Raw genomic sequence first — 21,724 nt, 5'->3', positions numbered from 1 at the left:
TGAAGATTATGATGAGTTTGAATGTCAGATCATTTTTCACGTTTTTTACAGCAATGCAATGGATTTAACTACAGTAGCTGGCAGTGTGATCAACGTCTGTTCATTCAGTTCCTGTGTGGCAGCTGTTGAGCTGGCTGCCCCACCCTGCTCTGCTCTCCAGTCAGGGATGCAATGTTTTTCTGCCTCTGCTTGGCTTCAAACAAAAAGGCAATAATGAATCCTGCACTCTAGGCTCAGGCATGACATGTTATTAATGCTAAGAAACACAGTGCAGACTGCAATGGGGCTAGTTGTTATAATTTATGTCTTGTTTTTTGTCCTTATAGTCTAGACGAAGAGAGATATTTTGAGGTGTTTTGTCAGTTTTTATTCCCCCAAAGCTCTGAGCTGGCCTACTCAGGAAAAGGATGGAAAACACATGAATAGCAGGATGAGGCAGAGAGAGAGAGAGAGAGACGGAGACACAGAGAGAGAACTCCATCTGGTTTTAAATTTGTGATTGAGTGGGCTAGGATGGGCATGAAGAAGCATCGGCTGTAGCTGATACAATTTCTCTCCCTGTAAGAGTTCCTGTGGTGATTGTTGCCATGTTCCAACACTGGAGTGGAACAGTGTGCCTCTGGGACCAGCGCTTCACCTAAATGCATTTGTCACACTCTGAGATTGTATGCGTCATCCTAGCCTAGATATCTGGACAGTCCCTTGTGGGCTGCTTAGTCACATTGGCGTGCTCGGTTCACTCAGCCAGACAGAGCCACAAATTGAGAAGACAGAGAAGTGAGAAGAGACACCGACCGAGTGACTGAGACAAAGACAGACAGAGCGATACGGAGTGGTAAAGGCAGAGAGCTGGTTTCATCGGGGAAATGTTTTTGCCCCTGGCTTAGAGAGTTGGTTGAGTAGAGTGGCTGCAACATGAAAGACTTGAGCAAAAGAGATGAAGACAATGTAACACGAACATAAAGAAATTTCAGAATGGCGGGGGTTGGGGCAGCCCAGAGAAGGCTTTCATGTATCACGCATGAGGGAAAAGCACAGAGAGAATAGACAGATGAGAAAAACAGACCGGGAGCAGGTTGTTGTGAGCAGCCGTGCAGACGGCGCTTTTACAGCGCATTTCACAGTAGAAACAGCTTCAAGGCATTCACACATCATCTTTTCACAGATGCACCTGAGTTTGCTAATCACTGTGGTGTCCGCATTTGACAATGATCTCATTGGATTTATTCATATAATTATGAAACCCCCACTGCTCGGTGTAAAGGAAGCCTTTCTGTGCTTTCCTACCCGGCTCCATTGGGCTTGTGTGGTGCACAGGTTCTGTTTGAATGTCTTCAGCTGCTTTCGTCTGCTCACCTGCCATTGTTGACTGGGATTTGCAATGAAAGCCTTTTGAAAAATAGAGAGAAACAACTCCATTTCTACAATTTAGCCTCGTAGTAGACACACCTGCTGAGATGAAGAATCTTTGTATGCATCAGGAGGAGGAATGTTCAAGTTAATAAAAATCATTTTTCCATATTTCAGGCTTTCCCACTTGGTTTGAATTTTTTAGTTACTTTAGTTTTTATTGAACATTCATTACATTATTACAACTGGTCACAGTCACCTCAATTTGTGAGTTATAAATCGAAAAACAACAACAAAAAAGAAATATAAAAATCTTCAAACGGGTACTTGTCTCTCTGTAATGTTACTTGAAATATGACCCAAGTACAAGACAGTGCACGAGAAAGGAAGCTTATATCCAAGTACATTACTCAAAACTAAATGTATATCCTCCCAAAATGACTTCAATTTTTCACAACTCCAAAAAACCTGTGTGATGGGCTATTAAGCAGCCACAATGTCTCCAACAGAGCAGGTGTGCTGAAGATGTTTTACTGCTAATCTGAAGTGTAATACTTGGTTTGAGTTTTAAACATTTCTTTTCCTCTTTTCTCCTCTTCATGTTCCTAACTCCCTTGTTTTTTGTCCTGCTCTCACATTTCCTCCAATCTTTCCTCTTCAGACGCGTCTGGGCGAATGACAGGGGACGAGATCCAGGAGAACCCCCTGTCCCAGCAGATCTCCGATGTGGTCAAGCAGCCGGCTTTTATAGCAGGCATAGGAGCCGCGTGCTGGATCATCCTCATGGTCTTCAGCATCTGGCTGTACCGACACCGAAAGAAGAGGAATGGCCTCTCCAGCAGCTATGCAGGCATACGCAAAGGTCAGTACATGAGGGCAACAGCAAACATTGAACACTAGAGCTGCAAACATTCATGGATTAATGAATTAGTTGTTAACTGTTAAATAAATTTATAATATATATATATATATATATATATATATATATCTCTTCTGATTCCAGCTCCTATTTTCTAATAAAATTTTTGTTTCTCAGAACATAACATACTAATTTGTATGTTATGTTCTGAGAAACAAAAATTTGGTGGAAGAAATACAAAAATTCTAGTGTTGTCAGTTAAACGCTTTATTAACGGCGTTGATTTTTTATTGTGAGATTAACGGGGATGGCACCGTCATAACGATTGTTATCTACTGGACCGAATAGCAGCGCAGATTTTATTTAGGTTCCACTTAAATACCTTTGCTTCTCTCTGATGCTCCAAAAACGGACGTTAGAGTGAACTGAAACATTGCCGCACGGGACGTAAGTCAACACTACACTTAGCAGCAGCTAACGTTAGCCTACTGTTAGCTATCAGCTGGAGTAAACACGGTTAAAATGCTGCTGACAGCTAAACGGTGTAAAGTGTGACTGCATTTCACTGGAGAGGATTCCAACAGTCTGTAGCAGCCGTTGTCTGGAAACATAGTCTCACCCTTGTGGTGCATTCAAAGTTATTGTAAAATACCATTTTCCCATCAAGTTGTTGTTTTCGTCATTTTGTGCTCCTTTTTTAGGGTTAGGGTCAACTTTCTGTTTTATATTTTTGAGCATACAGAACAGACAATTACAGTTAAACAAGGTGCTCCTTTTTTAAATATATACAGTATGTGTGTGTATATATAAATCTTTTAATTCAGGCACCATTTTAAAAGTATTGTATCATGTTGACAAGAGCATTAAACTGATAGAAAATAATGGGACAAAGAGAAATCAAGGGACATTTAGAATAGATAAAAATGTGTGATTAAATGCAATTAACTATGACATTAATGTGATTAATCACAATTACAGCACTAAAAATACATGTGAGTGTGTGGTAGAAACCACAAACAAAGGACATTCACAAATGTAGACATACAATCAAAAATGCATTTTAAATGTTTCATAAAGGAGTGTAATAAAGAGAAGTTTGTAGTTTCTTCTCTCCTCTGTGACAGTAAACTGAATGTCTTTAATTTGTGGACAAACCAAGATGCATTAGAAAAACTATAGCAATATGTATTAGTATGTTCATTTCCGTTTCAAACCTCCATCTTCATTATCCCGAATGCTGCCAACCTACCTCCCATCCTGCTTGTCACACCCGAAAGATGTCTTTGTTTAGTGCTCTTGGTGAAGTCTGACTGAAAGTATTTTCCAGTAGGCTTCCGCTGAGAGTGCAGCATGAATACGTCTTTTATTTCTGTAACATGCTTCAGTCACACTTATTCTGCAAGGGTGTGTGAGTAAAGTACATTTTGAGGTCCAACAACTCCCCTTTTAGCAACTCCCTTCTGACTGTGCTGGGAAAGAGAGAATGTGTTACCATAATATCTCTATATCAAGGACATGCTGACATTTTCTCATGCTAATAGTAGTCTTGCTGTCTTTTTAGAGAGATACCTTTAGTTTTGGAGGCGTTGAGGACTGAGCAGGAAATCTGTTAATATTGCTCAACTACCTTGTTTTGAAAACTCTATCTATGAATCCCCACCTACATGTGTTTAGGCTGCATTTTTAACCCCTCTTAGAGTATCCGCAGCAGTTTTTATCTGACTTGAGTCAAAGTGACAGGGCTCATGACATGCCCAACCTCTGCTCACATTAGTTAGAGTATAAAGAGATCTATTAGCCTTACTTTCTGACTCTCATTTATGTGTGGTCAGGTTTAATGTGTGGCCTTGGGCTGTGCAGCTGCTGATTGTGAGCGCTACCTGTGCCATCCCCACTCCTGGGCTCAGGTTTACTGCTGACTGCCAGGGTTAGAGGAGATCCGGCCTTCAACCTTGACACACAGACACACAGACAGTAGACTGACTGAGCTGTTGCTTATCTCTGGCTGTCATACAGAAAAACACAGGCTATTAATGTACTGAATCCTCTGCACCCATCTAATAGTGAAAGTTGTGAGTCATGTGAAAGTGAGACACCTCGGCTAAGCTTTTCCTTAAGCTCTGCGGTCTTTCACAGCTTATGCACATACCTGTGTGGCCGATAATGTTCAGAACTGTTCTTTTCCCATTAGGGTTTAAAGGATTTTGAACATCCTCTCAAATACCAAACATTTCAAATGACAACTCTATTTATTTGCATTTAAGTCTGTATGTTGGACGTTGTTGGTTGATTTAAGAGTCAGTGTTGCAACATGGCATAATGACTTTGCAAACATGTACACGCTAACTTTATCTATACGCTTTTTGAGCTATCCGTGTGTATGTCTACGCTGTATAGCACAGACGCGCCCACACACGCGCACACACACGCCACTTGCCGTGTTACCGCGAGAAGAAGGCTATGGTTGAGTTTAGGAGAAGAACAACAGGATTGGCTTTAGTAAAAGAAGAACGCGATGATTGAGGAAAAGTCACACACGGTCACACCAAAGGGGTAAGCTTTTCCTCTCTAAGCAAAGTCCCCTATGTCGCCATTTTAATGCTACGAAGCCATCACCCACCGTTAGCATCCCATTGACTGCCATTCATTTTGAACCAACTTTGACATTGAATCAATTTACATCTGAAGTGTTACAAGACTCTATTTGTCTGTTGCTTATTTTTAAAGAAAGACGACAAGGTATAAAAGGCTCCATTACCTTATACTTAACGTTACAGCTCTGTAGCAGACGTCTTGTAAAAATAGGTTAACGATTGTGAAATCGTAACACTCTCAGACAAGTTGCTCACGTCACATCTACATCGTCAAGCTCAGTTGGAAGCTGTGCAGTAACGCTCCGCACTCACCGGAAAAGTGCTTCTAATATCCTTCACTGGTCTTCGTCCAGAGCAAATGTATCTTTTGGTCCATGTCTTTCATGGACTATGGGTCACACGTTGCAATCGCGTGGTATTGTAAGTCAGTGGAGCTCGAAAGAGTTGATAAAAAACGATTATGCGTCTTTAAAACACGCCAAAAATGGCATACGAATTAGCATGTTATACATACGCCATTTCATAAGATTAGTCTATGCTATGGGAAGAAATGGTGTTCAGTCTGATATTTCTTTATCCAAGCAAATACTCTAATACACAAAACTATAAATCTTTTAGTCAAAGTAAAAGGTTACTCAGAGTGAATACGTTGATACAAAAGAGGAACTTTAAAGACTTCATGAGTGCAATAATGATCAGTGGCCAGGCGGCAGAGAAGTGTGTGTGTGTGTGTAGGCTGAGGTTACCCTCTGACTTTCTGTTCTATATGTTGTTTACTCACATCAACTCACAAAGCTCTTTAAGGGCACACTAGGCAGACATGCCCCCTCCTTCTTCTTCTCCTCCTCGTGCACCCAGACCACAAGAGGCCACGGTCTTTGTTGGAACTGGTTTCTAAGAATGTTTTCAAAAGAGTATAATTGCAACCACATGAAGCAACATTCTGCACTCAGGGTGAAATAGACTGAATTGGGACTTGTGCATGTATGTGCTACAGTGTACGCTAGTGTTGCATAGATTACACAAAACATGTCAAATAGCTTTTACCTAGTCCCCCAGCCAATAAATGCACTTATGCAAAGCTTAGGGTGCTAATGTGGTGACATTGCGTAATAAAAATTATATTGATATTGCGGAAATGCTCCAAAAGAATCTTGTAACTGAAATGATCCAAACACGTCAGTAACAAATAAAAGCCTGAGACTGCAAAAACTAAAGTATTATGCAAGACAGAGTCATAGCTCAGTTCTAGCTTTATCCAGCCCAGGATTAAAAATTTGTGACATTCTTGTGACAGAATAGAACCAGATTTATGTATTTCAGTCATGTTTGCATTTCTCACTAGACTGTTTTGCCTACCAAGTGCTAGTCTGTCCCCTCTTCAAAGACATTTCATCAAACAGATAAAAGCCATCCAACTGCTCGTATCTTAAGCCCTGTTTGAGCATCAAGAGGAAAGATTCAAACATGATAAGCTGATTGTGGCCTTTAAAAGACATTTGTTGGCACAGGTACTGTATGAATAAATTGTTTGAGAAAATGAATATGTGACAACGGCAGTGTCTTTCTTCTCAGATGTCTCATACTGTAGGTTGAAGGCAGACAGCAACATTTCTTCAATGCACATATTTAAGGCAGCGCACTGCATGGCTGCCAGCATGGTGCGTTGTTGCATCCACTGCAATACATACTGTTGCATTATTCACTTCTTCAAAGTTGCAAACAACAAAGTATACAGTATGTTGAAGAAGATACCCAAAGACCATAGCCAATACTGAATCTGAGAGTAAAAGAAAGCTGGCTGCCTGGCAACAGTAGTAAACACATCCATGTTATACACAGACATGCCGCGAAACATTACATTTATCTTCTCTATATCAATAAAGTGACTGCTGATTCTCTCAAAATCTACATGACTGTCTGCCGCTTTTCATGAAGCTGGTTTTTAGCTTTGACAAAACGATCTCTCATGTTTAACCTAACTCAAGCAAAATGTTTCTTTTTTCTCCGAGAACACATATTTAAGGCTGTTTGAGTCCTTGTATTCTGTACATAAAGAATCACACAGATGTTTGTACTGACAAACCTGCTCTTCCCAGCCAACCGTGTTGAATTAAAAGCGCAACCCGCACAGTGGGCACACGACCACGCTCCGGACAGTTTGTGGCGCCTTTGCACTGGAAACGATAGCCGTCCGGAACACAGATTTTACCCTAGCTCAAATCTGCCCATAATAAGTTAATGTTTGTTAAAAGGGCCCCTTCCATGCCAAAGTGTGAGTAATTGAGCTGTATGGGTGATGATGTGTGTTAGAGATAGCAACAGATATCTCCCCAGTGTTTGACCCCTGCCCAGCAGGCCTCTGATAGTCTGAGCCAGGATTTGAACCAGCAGCTGACTCAACACTCACTTTCCCCAGTTGTTGTGCATGGATGTCTGCAGGGATCAAAGACTATGGCCCAGCAAGTAGCGTGAGAGTACAGACTAAAATAGTTCTTGTGGATTTGTGTACTTTTCACAACTATGTGGGGATGAAGCCTGTAAGTTGTGGCCTATGAACTAATTCCAGACTGTGCCAAAGCACAATAATTCAATCATTTCTGTCCTCTTTTTCTTTCCCCAACAGTGCCATCTTTTACTTTCACACCAACAGGTAAGCACTTTTGTTTTTGCATTATAAACAGAGAGAGTGATGCCTGTTTTTATTCATTGACTGAATGAGCACCAGCCTTTTAACTACACTTACTAGATGAGAGCAAAACAACAGTTTCTCCATAAGGCTCCATTAAAATTAGTCATTGGCACAGTTTAACAATCTATCGAGAAATTAATGTTCCACCAAATGTTTGTTTAAAACTAGTGTAAACTTGATCAAACAGGTGTGGGGAACCTCAGAGGGGATTCAGGGGAACGACACACCCTTGAGATGTGTCAAGGGTGTTGGGAGTCCTGAGTGCAATGGCAAATGGTAAACAGTGAATGGGTTAGAGGAAGTAAAAGTGAGCGGGCATATAAACAGTAGCTGTGTTTTTTTTCTTGAGGTTTGCAATCAGCAAGAGTTATTTAACAGTTGTTTCATACTGTAATCTATGGGAAAATCTTTCAGGTGAAAAACACTCCTTGCTTGTGTAATTAGGTTTCTCTAAGGCTCTCTGTAAGGTCTCTTAAAGACGAAAATCCCTGCCCTGGTATCTAGAATAAAACCAGGACATTACAGTGAACTATGCTGAATCTAGAATTAGATTATGATGCGTTGGTTTGCATGAGAGAGAGCTAATCTAAGGGCTCCTCTGGCTGCATGCAAAGGCCAAACCACATGTCCTGTTTTGAAAACGAGACAGGGAATCAACACAGCTGAGGCCCGACCTACCCGTCTTCCACCTCCTCTCCTCTCAGGGAAGAGATTGTAATTAAAGTTGGAAGTTTATCGCGCCTTCACACACTGGCAGCTTAGAGCTCCTTGAAAGAGTCCAACTTTTAGTGCACAGAGCTTCAAACACACCAAACCAGAGCCAGACAACCGAAGAGCTCTGCATCTCTGTTCTTCATAAGCCTCTTATATATTCTCCTGCTCCTGTTGTTGCTGTGTGTGTGCGCGTGTGTGAGACAGAAGGATGCTACACACATTCATTTACATGCTCACTTGAACTGATTCAATAACACACACTTGTAAAAAGTAGCATTCCCATCTTCACTCACACAACTAACAATTCAAAATCAAGTCCATAATTTGACAAAGAAAAGAGAAGGACAGTAGTAATAGTGGTGGAATAATGGTGGAATGGCGGTGGAAACTCATTATTTTCTCTTTTCAGTGGCATATCAGAGAGGAGGGGAAGGTGTAAGCAGCGCTGGAAGGTAAGAGTTTTTAGTTTTTAGAAAGATTTTCTATAATAATATATAAAATATTTAACACATTTTGGAAACAGAATGACTAGAGTTTAATAACAAATACAGTATGATGTTAAACCTACTGAACAGATGACTGTAGGGTTGGGCAAGTGTACCTTTATTAAACAAACACTAGGGGGAGTGCTGTGACTTTTTTGAGCAGCAGAGAGCTGAGGAGGGGCAAGAATGTGCATTAAGTATTTCATGATAAGTGGAACAAAGCCCCATGTAGTCTGCCAGGAGCCCATCCTTATCCTATATGTTGAAGAGCCACATCCAACCACAAGGCTGTGCCATAGCATCACCCCAAAATATTTGTGGAGATACATGCACACATATTGCAGTAACAGCACACCTCTTCATGTTGTGGAATGGTGCATTGTGCACAAACAGTGAAAATGTTCAAAACGACGCTTGGCAAAAACCAACATGCTACCACTTATTTGGATATCAACTTTATGGTATTTGGCATGTTTTCATACTGCTGGTAAATAGGGAAAATTGAGTACGCAGAATAAAAAGAGGAAACATATCCACCAGTATTCATTTGTTTTCCTCTGAGTCAGTGTAAATTTGTATGTTGTTCATGAATAGTTTGCTTGTAGCCATAAGCAGTAAATCCATGTTCATTATATTATTCAGTTCTATGATTGAATCCCATATGCAGCATGGCTGTGTCAGCGCTGCACAAAGACAATGGCCATTCAATATCAACATACAACTGCCGGGGTGATTGAGGAGCTATCTTGAGATTGTATTTGGCTGTACAAGACAAATGTGTTCATTAACCAAAATGAATCCAAGAAATTAGTTATTTGAGAAGGAATGACTAAACGTAATTTATTGCTAATTCAGTGTTGATTCACACTTTCGAGTCACACTGTGGAGGTTTGACTACTGAAACAGTAAATGGCCCTGGTAGAGTAGCCTGCATTCTCTTTGCTTGTTAGATTGATTCATTGCATGAGCAGTAGAAGGCGATTTATTCTTAGCTCTTTTAACACTTAGTTTTTGGCCTGAGGTCAGGTTTTACAGTAGAATCCAGTTGAAAAAGGGATCTTGTAATGCATTGGGATTAAAGGCAAAGAAATAGCAAAACATGGAAACAATGGAGATGGATGGCCAATTGATGATGCAAAGGACTGGTCCGCACGGGTTTCACTTCTTTCCTCCCGCAGAGCAAAACATCTTATTTTTCAAATTATAAAGATGTTGGGTGACACCATTGAATGTACTCAGGGAGCATTTGTGGTTCACTGGCTGTTCAGGACACACATTTAATAGCATTGGGAGTGAATTTGATCTGGCTGTCTAATCCAAGCGGTTAGTTAATGCTCACCAGGGCTCAGGAAAAGTGTCATTGGCTGTGGGCAAGTCAGCAAACACAATCTGTGGGTGCGTGTGTGCTCGTGAGTGTGTGCCGCCAAAAGGCGAAAAGTTTTTGAAAAAGCTGGATTTTTCCTATTCTCAGCTGCTGAATAAATAAACTCTGCATAATCTTCTCTTTCAAATATTATGTTACTGTGGGTGTTTCAGTTCATTCACATAAATGCCATTGTGGTCTCTTATTATTGTAAACCATTTGGTTCCTCTTTTCTTTTTTCTTTCTTTTTACAGGCCTGGTTTGCTAAACATCGGGGAATCTGCCACTCAGCCCTGGCTGGCAGACACGTGGCCAAACTCCTGCGCCAACCACAATGACTGCGGCATCAACTGCTGCACTGCAGGCAATGGCAACAGCGACAGCAACTTGGCAACATACAGCCGCCCCGGTAAGTAGTGCCGACAGTTTCATACGTATGCAACAACGAAAATAAACACTCATCTCAAACGCAATGATGCACTCCTTGACAAAATAACTGTAGAGATAAGAAATGTAGGCGCTAGGGGATTCTGCAGTGCAAAAGGAAGTATAATCTGATATCTGGGTTAGCTCCCTTGAGAGGTGTTGTGTGTGTGTGTGTCTCCATTCTGTAGGTCTCCACAAGAAAAACCCGAAGAAATATTAGGATTAAGAGAGGCGGTATGCTTGTGTGTTTGATTTATCTGAGGTTAAAGTAGAGCTGTTTTAGGCAGGAAATAAAAGGAGCTCGCTGAGAGGGGCTTATGGCTTTACTCTGTTGCTAATCGAATTGCTCCACTGATTTCCATACTGTTGTTATAGCCGGTAATGTAATTTCCTCTAAGTGCTCAGTTATTTAAGAAATGTGCAGCGGGCGAAGAGGTCAAGGCAGGACTGCAGACGCTGGCCAGAACAGAGGAAGAGAGAATGATAGAGGGAGAAAGGTGCACCTGGAAACCCAGATGGAAATAAGTACATGCTAAAACATACACTGAAATGTGTGAGTGATGGTAAAGACAAGAATGAGATCAAGTAAAGTAGGGATGGTGGACAGGAAAAAGGGAAAGAGACTTATGGAACACCACCAGGTGGCCTTTTAGTTTATTCAGCACTAGCACAGTTGTCAACACTTGGGAGCAAATTAGGCCTCAAAACATTATACATTACTACTATACAGTACACATTACGTCCACACACACACACACACACACACACACACACACACACACACACACACACACACACACACACACACAGAGTGACCTATCTGAAAAGAGAACAGGTTAAAAAAGTTAGCTTGGATAACACAAATTTACCGTTTCATTTTTAGCTGTAAACCAACTTCTTTGGAAACTTGGATTGCAATTAAAAGCTTTATGTTATAAATGATGCACTTTGGCACTATGCCTTCAATGGTAGCCCGTAATTCCTATCCAGCTGTTTGGCCTAATATCCATCAAGCCATGAAATAGTGTCTCCTTACTTCAAACTTTTTTATCCAGTTGGGATTAATAATTCATTTAGTGGACTTCATAGTCTATCAAGTTTAGTTTTTTCTTTGTGCTAATCACCCGTCTGAGGTTGAAGTGTTCAGCTCTACCTAAACATGGTGTGAGATGTTTAACAGGAAATAACAGGATAAAGGCAGCCCTCACTCTTCGCATGACTCCCCGTTGTATGACACTAAGGAGCTTGCCAGACGCATGCTTTGTGTGTGCCAAACCTAAACTCTGTGAACATTAAGAGGATCACTGACTAGGTGACAGAGCAAAGAAATAGGAGTTAATGTCCCTTTATCTCAGCCATAGGGGCGCCTTCACACATCACCCTTTTAAGTCTCAAGCTGTTTCGTGCTGCAGAAATGTAAGGCGCGTGGCATGAGCATGCGCACCTATGGCCATCCTTGGTATTTACCGCAAGGCTGGCTCTCAGATCTGCTGGAGGATTTGAATATTTTATGAGCCAGGGAAAATTGGATCTGTCAGTGGAGCTGTGCTTTTACTGCGCGCCTCATTCCAGGTCTTTGATACAGACATGTCTTCAGTCCCTCTCAATGAGCAACGATGCTCCCACCATCAGATGGAAAGGAACAGAGATGACACCCACATTGAGTCATGGATGAAACTGAGAGGAGGTTAGAAAGGTGCAATACTACCTGTGTCACTCACTTTAAGTAGATCATCATTTGGCAAACAAACCAGAGACTTTAAATAGAAATGTCCTTCTAGTGGGCACATTGATCTTTCAAAAGCTGGAAATTGTCATGTAGATGTCTTCGGTTTAACTCAAATAAATGCTTTGAGCTTTGCAGTAGATCAGATGATGCCCTATTGTTTTAACACTTTTACCCAACTAGAATACTGCTCCCAAGCTGATCAGCAGTAGACGAGATTGACTAAATACCCTCCTCATGTTCTCCAGCCGACTGCATCGCCAATTATAACAACCAGATGGAAAACAAGCAGACCAACCTCATGGTGCCAGAGTCAGGGCTCTATGGAGATGTAGACTTGTCCAACAAGATCAATGAGATGAAGACCTTCAACAGTCCAAACCTGAAAGATGGCCGCTTTGTGGGTCCAGGGGGCCAGCCGACACCGTACGCCACAACCCAGCTCATCCAGTCCTCCATCATGGGACACAACGTTAACCCTGACAGAGGAACCGGAGGGAGTGGAGGAGGAATGGGTGGAGGGGAGATGAATGAAAAACACTGCTGGAAGCCAACCTCAGTCCAGCAGCAGAAACAGGAGATGGGCTCCCAGCTGCAGTACAACATCATGGAGCAAAACAAGCTGAACAAGGGTGAGTGTGTGGAATACTCAGCAGCCATGGTTATAGAGGTCATCTAGAGCCATGATCTGCCTCCACTTCATTTCCCCCCTCTGTTCTCTCTTCTAATGGCTCTTTCAGCCTCACTGTGGAAGCCTGTAGAAGAGTTCCATGCTCAAATTTTCCTGGGTTCTGTCTTGCTCTTTTCAGTCAACATAAGCGTCATCACTCTTTCTTTCTGCCCGTCTGGATGGCATTCATGTAATTCCTTATCACCCTCCATGCAATCACGTACAACCTTCGCCTTTAATGTGGGCCAGGCCTGGATGGCTGTCATTGTATGGTATTTGGGTTGTCTTTTTGTGATGAAGGCAGGTGTAAAGGGTTTATCTTTGGTGTCAGATTTCTAAAGGAAAGACAAAGATAACTCTTGGATCTTTAACCGCTTTGAACAGCGCTATCGTCACCTTATTGGGAACCACATCTGGTGTGATAGTTTAGAGTTTTTTGTGGAGATGTTGCATGTGTTCACATACATTTACTCACATAAAAAATGCTTAAGCATGAACTTGCATGCCTCTTTTTGTGTGTAACACTGTACACTTTGCTCAGTGTAATGTCACTTCATGGTGTACCTCATTTCACATTTCCATTGTAAAGTGGTTTTGTACTACTTACAAAGTATTAAACTTTATTTCCTTGTCAATTGCAAAGTGGATGGTTTGCTTGAAAGTTTCTGAAATCAAAATGTCTGCCTGAGGCCGCGTTAACCATACATTACATTCTTCCCACCATTAGACCGCTACAGAGGAGGTGACAGCCCTATGCCAGCCACCATCCCCTACAACCAGACCCACGATAGCCACACTGGAGGCTCCTACAACAGCTCCGACCGAGGCAGCAGCAGTACCTCCGGTAAGAGAGTTGGGGTATAATGGAAAGTCAGAGGTTATTAAATCAAGACTCTTTGTCTCTCTTGTGCAGAGTTTTAGATTTTTGTTCTTTTTAATTTACTTTATATTTTTCCAGTTTAGGGTTATTGTGAACCATATTATCCCCGCAGTATTCCACAAAAGAAATAAATCACTTTGAGATGCTAATAATGCATGCTTTAAAATGGTAATTTAATTAATTTCCTTGTCAGCCTATCTTGAAGAGAAATGAAAAGGGAGATGTCTTCAGAAAGTGGAAAGTTGCAGGACAAAACGAGGGTAGGAAACTGACAACAATGCCTCCAAACAAAGGCATGAGCACCGTGCCAAGCATTTTCTTTCTGGGTGCAATGTCATCCGAGGGATTTAAAGCAAATTCAATAAAAGGGACTCTTTCTTTTTATTACTTCAGTTTTTTTGTTTTCATGCTTTCTATTTCATATCACTTTTTGTCCTTGCTTAATTTACACTGCTTCCATTAATTTGCTTTATTTTAATTCCTGTACGGAGCAGCCTAATTTCATCAGGGCTTCAATGTCTGTCTGTGGACAAGGACAAATGATTGCACATTGCGGGAGGCATGCAACACTGCCACCTTAATGCCATGTATCCATTCTGATATTGCGTTTGAAGTTCAAGCCATTAAGAGAAGCCTTTGGTGCTCGCTGCACCTCACAGCTCATTGGTTCACAATTCTAATAGTTTGGCATTAATTGAACCCTTTTCTTCCGTTTTCTTTCTCCCTTTCCTCTTGTTACTTGCTAATACCGCTGTAGAGAAATGACTCTGTTTTATATAATTTCCCATTGTTTCATAGCTGAGAGGTATGTGTTCACACTTGCATAAAAGTGGAGGGTTGCAGTAGCCTTTGCACTCTCGGGTGTAACGTTATCTTTTCTTTGTTAGCCTGTTTTGGTGATGCATGTTATCTGCTGTCAATTCCTTACTCATTACCTTGCAATTTCTTTAATAACTCATGTTTAAAAAAATAAATAAAATGGTTTTTTTCTATTTGAGCAGGGAGTCAGGGTCAGAAGAAGGGATTGCGCACCCCCAAACTACCCAAACAGAGCACAATGAATTGGGCTGACCTTCTGCCCCCTCCCCCTGCAAACCCACCCCCAAGTCGGAGCACAGAGGAGTACTCTCTATCATTGGAAGAAAGGTGGGACATGTCTACACCGTCACAAAGACACAGATAATCTGACAGACATGCACACACTGTATTTATATACTAGTTCATTCGTCTTGCCTTTTTTCTCCTGTTTCTTGCCATCATTAAAAGCATTTGCCCCAAGGGTTTTCTATCTATTATTGCTAGGCTCATGTCAATACTTGATAGAAGGGTGCCATGAATATTTAGTTTTCCTGGCTTAGCTATATAAAAACATTCAGGTTTTTTGTGAGTGATATGACGGTAACAAGGCTTGCTTCTCTCTGTTGGCAGCTGTGAACCAGACATGCAGTGCCCCATGCCCCCTTCTCACATGTACCTGCAGCCTGATGAGCTGGAGGAGGAAGAGGAGATGGAGAGGGGGCCCACTCCCCCCATCCGAGGAGCAGCCTCTTCCCCTGCAGCTGTATCTTATAGTCACCAGTCCACAGCCACCCTCACCCCCTCACCGCAGGAGGAGATGCAGCCGATGCTCCAGGACAGCCATGAACGCAGGTACAAAGGAAAAGTGGTCAGCCTGTGTGAAGATGTTATGAAGCACAATCTCCCAAGTCTTTGAATTTCACTACTGTTTTTTAAATGTTTTAGAACATTACCTATGAATTATATATTGCACAGCACTGTTGACCATTTTTTTGAAAACATACCCTTTTCTAAGTTTTAGATAGATTTCTTAGCTTCAAGGGAGCTTTTTGTTACAGCTCATTTCAATACAGCATAAAAATCCCCTTGCAGGGATTTGAAAGTTGTTTAAAATAAGTAACATATCACAGTCCTGAAAAATTTCCATTTTAGCCATTTGTCCATCTGTGCTTCTTGCAGTCTTAAGCAATGTATCAATTTTTCCATTACATAGATTTCCTCTATTATCTTCATCCAACTCTCAAATGTTTTAATGTGTTTATCTGTACTTCACAAAAGGATCAGCATTAATGTAAAGTACATGTGATTTAATGCAGGATCAGCAGTATGGTCCCATAATAATTAGAGGTGGGGAAAAAATCGATACAGTATAGTATCGCAATATTTTCTGTAGCAATACTGAATCGATACACAGACGTCAGTTTGTCTGCTTGACAATCCCATTTTGCAGCAATAAAAATTGAAGTGGAATGTACAAACTTTGATTTGGGGACATAATTTCAAGTTGGAAAAGGTAATAAACTGCAATATTTGCAGAATGTTGCAATATGTTTAAAATCACAATCCTATCCTGATGCCTCTCGTGGTTCCCACCCACAATGATTATTGCCTTGTGTATTTTACTCTTTAGCAGTCCCTCCAGGATTTCGCGATCGCACCAATTCATGCTAATTCAACCAATCACCGTGACTTTGGTGCAACTCGCAATTTTGAGCAATCACTGCAACTTATAATGCGACCAATAACCAGAGTTTCCTTTGACTTCAACCAATCCCAGCAGTCCCACGTGCCAGAATCTATTTCAGTATGTGACCAAGAGTCCAGGACCAAGCGGGAGTGCAACTTAAATTGTAAAACCGTAAAAACATTGCAACTTTTTTTTTTTTTTTCTTTGGGCGTTTTGGGGCGCAACAATCAAAAAAAAAAAAGTCTGCAAGATCCTGGAGTGACTGCTTTTTACATGATTTATCCCAAATATGATTTGGGGTTTGAGGTATGAGGTTTCTGATACTGTGCGTTTCTCACCTCTTGCAGGCGCCACGCTGTGAGCCCCCCACCCCCTCCAAGGCCCCTCTCTCCTTCACACACATATGGGTACATCACCAGCCCGTTGACCTTGGACACTGATGGTATGGAGGAGGAGGAGGAGGAGGAGGAGGATATATTGGAGGAAGAGGAGGAGGAGGGTGACGACACAGATGCAGAGGTGGCCAAGATGCACTACCACCACACCCACCCCCACACACACCCCCACCATCCCCAGATGCATCCACGAAGGTTGCTGCTACGAGGGCTTGAACAGACGCCTGCGTCCAGCATGGGCGACCTGGAGAGCTCGGTTACCGGCTCCATGATCAACGGATGGGGCTCGGCTTCTGAAGAGGATAATGTCTCTTCAGGGAGGTCCAGTGCCGTCAGTTCATCAGATGGATCCTTCTTCACTGATGCTGACTTTGCTCAAGCGGTTGCCGCAGCCGCAGAGTACTCAGGCCTGAGGGTGGCCAAATATCCCAACACACTGGGTCACGAAGTGGGAGGAGCTTCAGGTAGGTTTCATGTGGTCGCCCCATCCACAAGAAATGTAACTGCAAAACATTCAAGGAACGGTAAAAGCAAACGGTTTGTCTGTTTCTTTTCTCAGCGCGAAAATACCAAATAAACCCATCAGGACACAGTCCTGGCAGCCCAGTGTCTACAGACAGTAACATGAGTATGGCAGCTGTACACAGGAGGCCTCCCAAGAAGCAGAAACAGCATCCCGCAGGTCACCCAGGGAACCAGCGACGTGAAGCCTATAATGAAGGTACACCTAAATAAATTGCAGTTATGTTATTACATTATGTATTGTAAAAATGCAATAATTCAAATTCAAACAATTTTCAACATGAAGACATCTTTCAAAATCATGAAAGCTGGATATATACTGCATTTTGTGTTTTATAGATTCCTCTTTACACAATGAGATTTTCAACCAATAATGTAAATATAATGACTAAGTGGTTAAAGGGCAATAATTGAACAGCTATAACAGTGTGGTAAGTTAAAAAATGGCATCATCAACAGACTGACTGACTGAGAGACAAACATTTAGCAGGATTAGCAGTTTAGCTTTATCTCACAGATGACCAGTTTGTATGGCCTTAATTCCCTCCACAGATCTGGAAGGGTAAAGCGCAGTTTACTCTGATGTAGTGTCGGTAAATGACTGAGTATTGGCGTGCCACGAGCCAGTTTTAATCCTCTTCTCTCGTGTGTTTATGCACACGCAGACATAGCATCACTCCTAATCTGTGACGGTGCTGAGCAGATCGGGCGAATGGTGGGCTGGAGGCCATGGAGGAGGGGAGGAGGGGAGGTGGGTTGTCTCAGGGGAGCTCTGCCCAGCTTGGCTGTGCTGACACTGGGATGTCTCTCCACTCTAGCCACTAATGAAATTGATCCAGGTGCCGTGGCTCATACTGAAGTGCCACCTTTTTCTAGTCAGCAGCCGAAACATAAACCAAACAGGGACTAAATACCAGACCATCTGTACACAGGAAGAAAAGCTTTGAACTTGTTAAGTAAAAAAAAACTATTTACAGGATTATTATTTATAGCATACAGCATAGCAGTAAAAAGCCACTTTTTCTTGTTGTTGCAATTCTGCTCCACTTTGATCTTTTGGAAAGATCTTTACTTCTATGTGTGCACACACTACCTTTGCTGTGTACAGTATGTGCTGTCCCAGAGCTGGCTCTCCTGCTAGTGTCAGGTGTCCTTGAGTGTTGGAAGCACTTGACAGGGAGATTTAATATCTAGTTCACTGGGAGCCAGACCAGCGCCCCCCCCAACCTCCTCCTCCTGCCATCATGCTTATATCCTGGCTTCTTCCCCATCCGCTCCCCATTCCTTTGGAGTGATCTCTCCACTTTCCTCTCCTCCGTCTTTGTTTGAGCAGCAAGGGGGCGGACTGACAGCTCTGTCTGTCCATCAGTCCTTCTGCTGATTGCATTTGATCAGAATGGATTGTTTTCCCTTGTCTTCCCTTCAACCCCCAGCCACATACATTCTTTGACTGTGGTCTGGAAGACTGGTGTTGAGATATTTGGTGAGGGAAAGTGATATCATGAAATTTAAAAGAGGACAGGAAAAAAAGTAGCTTCCCTTCCCTACCCCTAACCTCTCTCTGGTCTACTCATTTAACTCCCGTTTGCACAGTGGATGTGGAAACACCCAAGTTATATCCCCCCCATGATTCATACTGTGTTTGACTCTAATGCCTTTGTCTACCACGTCTCTACATTCCTGTCTCTTTTGATCTGTCTTAGCCTTGTCTGCCTAATTAACCACCAGGCCCTCCAATACACCCTACTTGGCAAGCCCAGAGACACTTTTCAGACCTGAGCTCTGCCCTCGCCGATTTTTCCTCATAAATCTAACAAGCGCTCTGCTCCTCCCTTGTAGTGCGCCATAACTCACAGGCTGTGGCATTGATCGGACTCGGACTGAGGCAGGACTCAGGAGGCAAGAGAGATATTAAAAAACTGCAGACGCCTCTCTGCTGTATGATATTGACTGCCCCCCCTTTTGTATTCAGGAGTGGATGGAGGTGGAGGATAATCAGCAGTGTGTATTGAAGCTGCCTGATTTCACCAAAAAGAAGCAGCAAAGACATCACCTGCCCCATTAGCCTTTTCTCTGTAAAAAAAGAGAAGGAAATAAGGTCCTGTGTTCCACAATCTTAAAAGCGAGTAAGGTAGCCGTTGGGATGCAAGCAAGGTGTGAGAGTTGGCTCTTGCTACGTTTATTAACTTTCTAATCCTATGTGTATTACGGGTCTGGCAGCTGACAAAACCATCCTTCAGGTCGGAAGCTGATTAGAAGATGAAAAGCTATTGATTGCAGGCAGGCAAGGCTTTTCTCTCAGCGTTTTGTTTAGATGGCCGTGCGATGTGCAAGAGGCCCGGTTGGCCCTGTGGCTCAAGGACAAGCAGCATTGATTCATCGACACGGTCGAGCAGGTCAGAGAGCCGGCTGCTGACTGTCTTTCCTACCACCTCTTCGGAGGACAACTTTATTTTCAATAAAGCAATACATATATTTTGATATACACAGTGTTACATCCAGATTTAGAATTACAAGGGAAGGGGGGATTAAAGCACCACATATGGAGTGTAACACATAAAACGCGCCAAGGTGACAGGCAAATAACAGAGGGAAGTGAGAGGCAACGATAACAAAACTGATAAGCCTGGACAGGACAGTTGACAAACACAAAGATGTATTATTAGTGATTGGGTAGAATGATCTGTGATTCACATTAGGTGGTCACGGTTAGAGTGTTGGAAAAACATGTTGTGCATGAGTGTGGATAGTGAGTGCCTGTGTGTATGAGTAAAGTGGTAACTGAGAGGTCAAAGAAAAGAAATATTTTAAATAATGTGAAAGAAATAGGGAGGGCAGGGTGTTACATAATGGAGTTGATGGGGTATATGTCTGGTAATGTGCCCGGCTTGTAGTTATGTTATTTTTTTAATTTAGAAACTGGGACCAGATTACTCCAAAGGCTGACATTTGCTTCCCTCTGTGTGCTTTGTCTATTTCCATTAAAATGTATTCTGAGATTAAATTTGTCCAGTGATTGATGTGGCAAGATTTCTCTGATTTACAGTTTTGGAGGACTCTTAGCAACAACTAGAGAAATGAGAAACAGATTCCTGATATTTTGCAGGATGTGGATTTCAGAGATGTCACCATGGAGACAGGTTGTTGGAGATGATGGGATGCTGTTGCTCAGGGTGGTGGACAGTGTCTCAGTGACTGTGATCTAGAAAGGATGAATTAGTCAGAACCACATGGCATGCAGATAGTTGTCAGTGCTACCTAAAGTGCATTTTTAACAGATACCTGTGTTTACTAGGCCCATTTTGAACATTTTACTTTGGGTGTTGTGAGTTCTGTGAATTACTTTATATTATATAAGCTGCAGGTTTGTGTTAGCGGTCATGGAAAAAGTATTCTTACAGATTTGTTACCAGTAATCAGGGGTGGGAGAGAAAGCCAGATCAGTTTCCCACTTGGTTGTTGGTAGTGTTATTGTTCTGTTTAGGTTGAAAATCATTGTATCATTGCATCGTTTTAACCAAAAACAAAAAAATGCACTTACAGGTAGTGATTACAGCATTGTCAGCCATTGTTTGCCATGCTGGAATTGTATCAGCTCCAGCACTGTGCATTCTTGCCACTGATAGCTCCATATCAACTATGTCAAAGTAGGTGTTAATCAGAGATTACTTCCTGTACTCAAGTAGAAGTACAGATACTCGTGTTAAAAAATACTCTGGTAAAAGTAGAAGTACTGATATAACTTCTTAACTCAAGTAAAAGTAACAAAGTACAGGCTTGGAAATGTACTTAAAGTATAAAAGTAGCCTTGCAAATGACAACCATTTTTTATGCAAAGCTACCTGGAGTACACGTGTTACTAGAGTACAAGCTGATAGACTTCATTGGACATGGAGAAAAGGCTCTTTATATGCCATTGCCTAAATGTTAAATGGATGTCAGCCAATAGGCCTAAAACATCATATATATAATTATTGTTACAGAGACTGGAAATGCAGGATAATAAGACTCTGACTGAGTAGCAAGATATGAATTAAATTTTGATTCTTTAAGAATTCACAGATCAGTTCATCTTTTTTTAATCTTCCCCTTAACATTTAAAGGAATCTACATGTATGTGTGTGTTCTCAAATATGGCTTCTGGAAAGAAAAAGGATAAAATATGAATAACTAAAACTGACATTTATTAAGAAGTTCCCAAGCACATTGGCAGAGATGGCAAAAGTACTCACTTTCCGTACTTAAGTAGAAGTACAGATACTTGTGTTAAAAAATACTCAGGTAAAAGTGGAAGCACTGATTAAACTTCTTTACTCAAGTAAAAGTAACAAAGTACAGGCTTGGAAATTTACTTAAAGTATAAAAGTAAAAGTAGCCTTGCGAAAACTACCTGGAGCACATAAAAGTTACTAGAGAGAAGCCGAGGAACTTCAGTGGACATGGAGGACACGGTCTTTATGTGGCAATGGCTACATTTTAAACGGATGTCTGCCAACAGGCCTAAAACATAACATATATGATTATTATGACAGAGACTGGGACTCCAGGTTAATAAGATTCGGA

General features: G+C 41.8%; 1 protein-coding gene across 5 annotated transcripts in view; it reads left to right on the top strand.

Moving 5' to 3' along the window:
- Window positions 1-21,724, top strand: part of robo1 (roundabout, axon guidance receptor, homolog 1 (Drosophila)) — a 257,226-nt gene that overhangs the window by 224,672 nt on the left and 10,830 nt on the right. For 4 of the 5 annotated variants that reach the window (XM_034866649.1, XM_034866648.1, XM_034866650.1 and 1 more), the window contains 10 exons: window positions 2,012-2,212; window positions 7,430-7,456; window positions 8,619-8,661; window positions 10,312-10,466; window positions 12,458-12,841; window positions 13,607-13,723; window positions 14,761-14,905; window positions 15,188-15,409; window positions 16,592-17,103; window positions 17,199-17,360. In XM_034866649.1, coding sequence (XP_034722540.1) covers window positions 2,012-2,212; window positions 7,430-7,456; window positions 8,619-8,661; window positions 10,312-10,466; window positions 12,458-12,841; window positions 13,607-13,723; window positions 14,761-14,905; window positions 15,188-15,409; window positions 16,592-17,103; window positions 17,199-17,360 — 1,968 coding nt within the window. The remainder of the gene's footprint in view (window positions 1-2,011; window positions 2,213-7,429; window positions 7,457-8,618; window positions 8,662-10,311; window positions 10,467-12,457; window positions 12,842-13,606; window positions 13,724-14,760; window positions 14,906-15,187; window positions 15,410-16,591; window positions 17,104-17,198; window positions 17,361-21,724) is intronic. The other variant, XM_034866652.1, reaches the window with a different exon arrangement.

The sequence above is a fragment of the Etheostoma cragini genome, chromosome 3, assembly GCF_013103735.1.
Source record: "Etheostoma cragini isolate CJK2018 chromosome 3, CSU_Ecrag_1.0, whole genome shotgun sequence".
Lineage (NCBI taxonomy): Eukaryota > Metazoa > Chordata > Actinopteri > Perciformes > Percidae > Etheostoma > Etheostoma cragini.
Note: the sequence above shows the minus strand (reverse complement) of the source record. Positions and strands in the feature narration are given on the sequence as shown.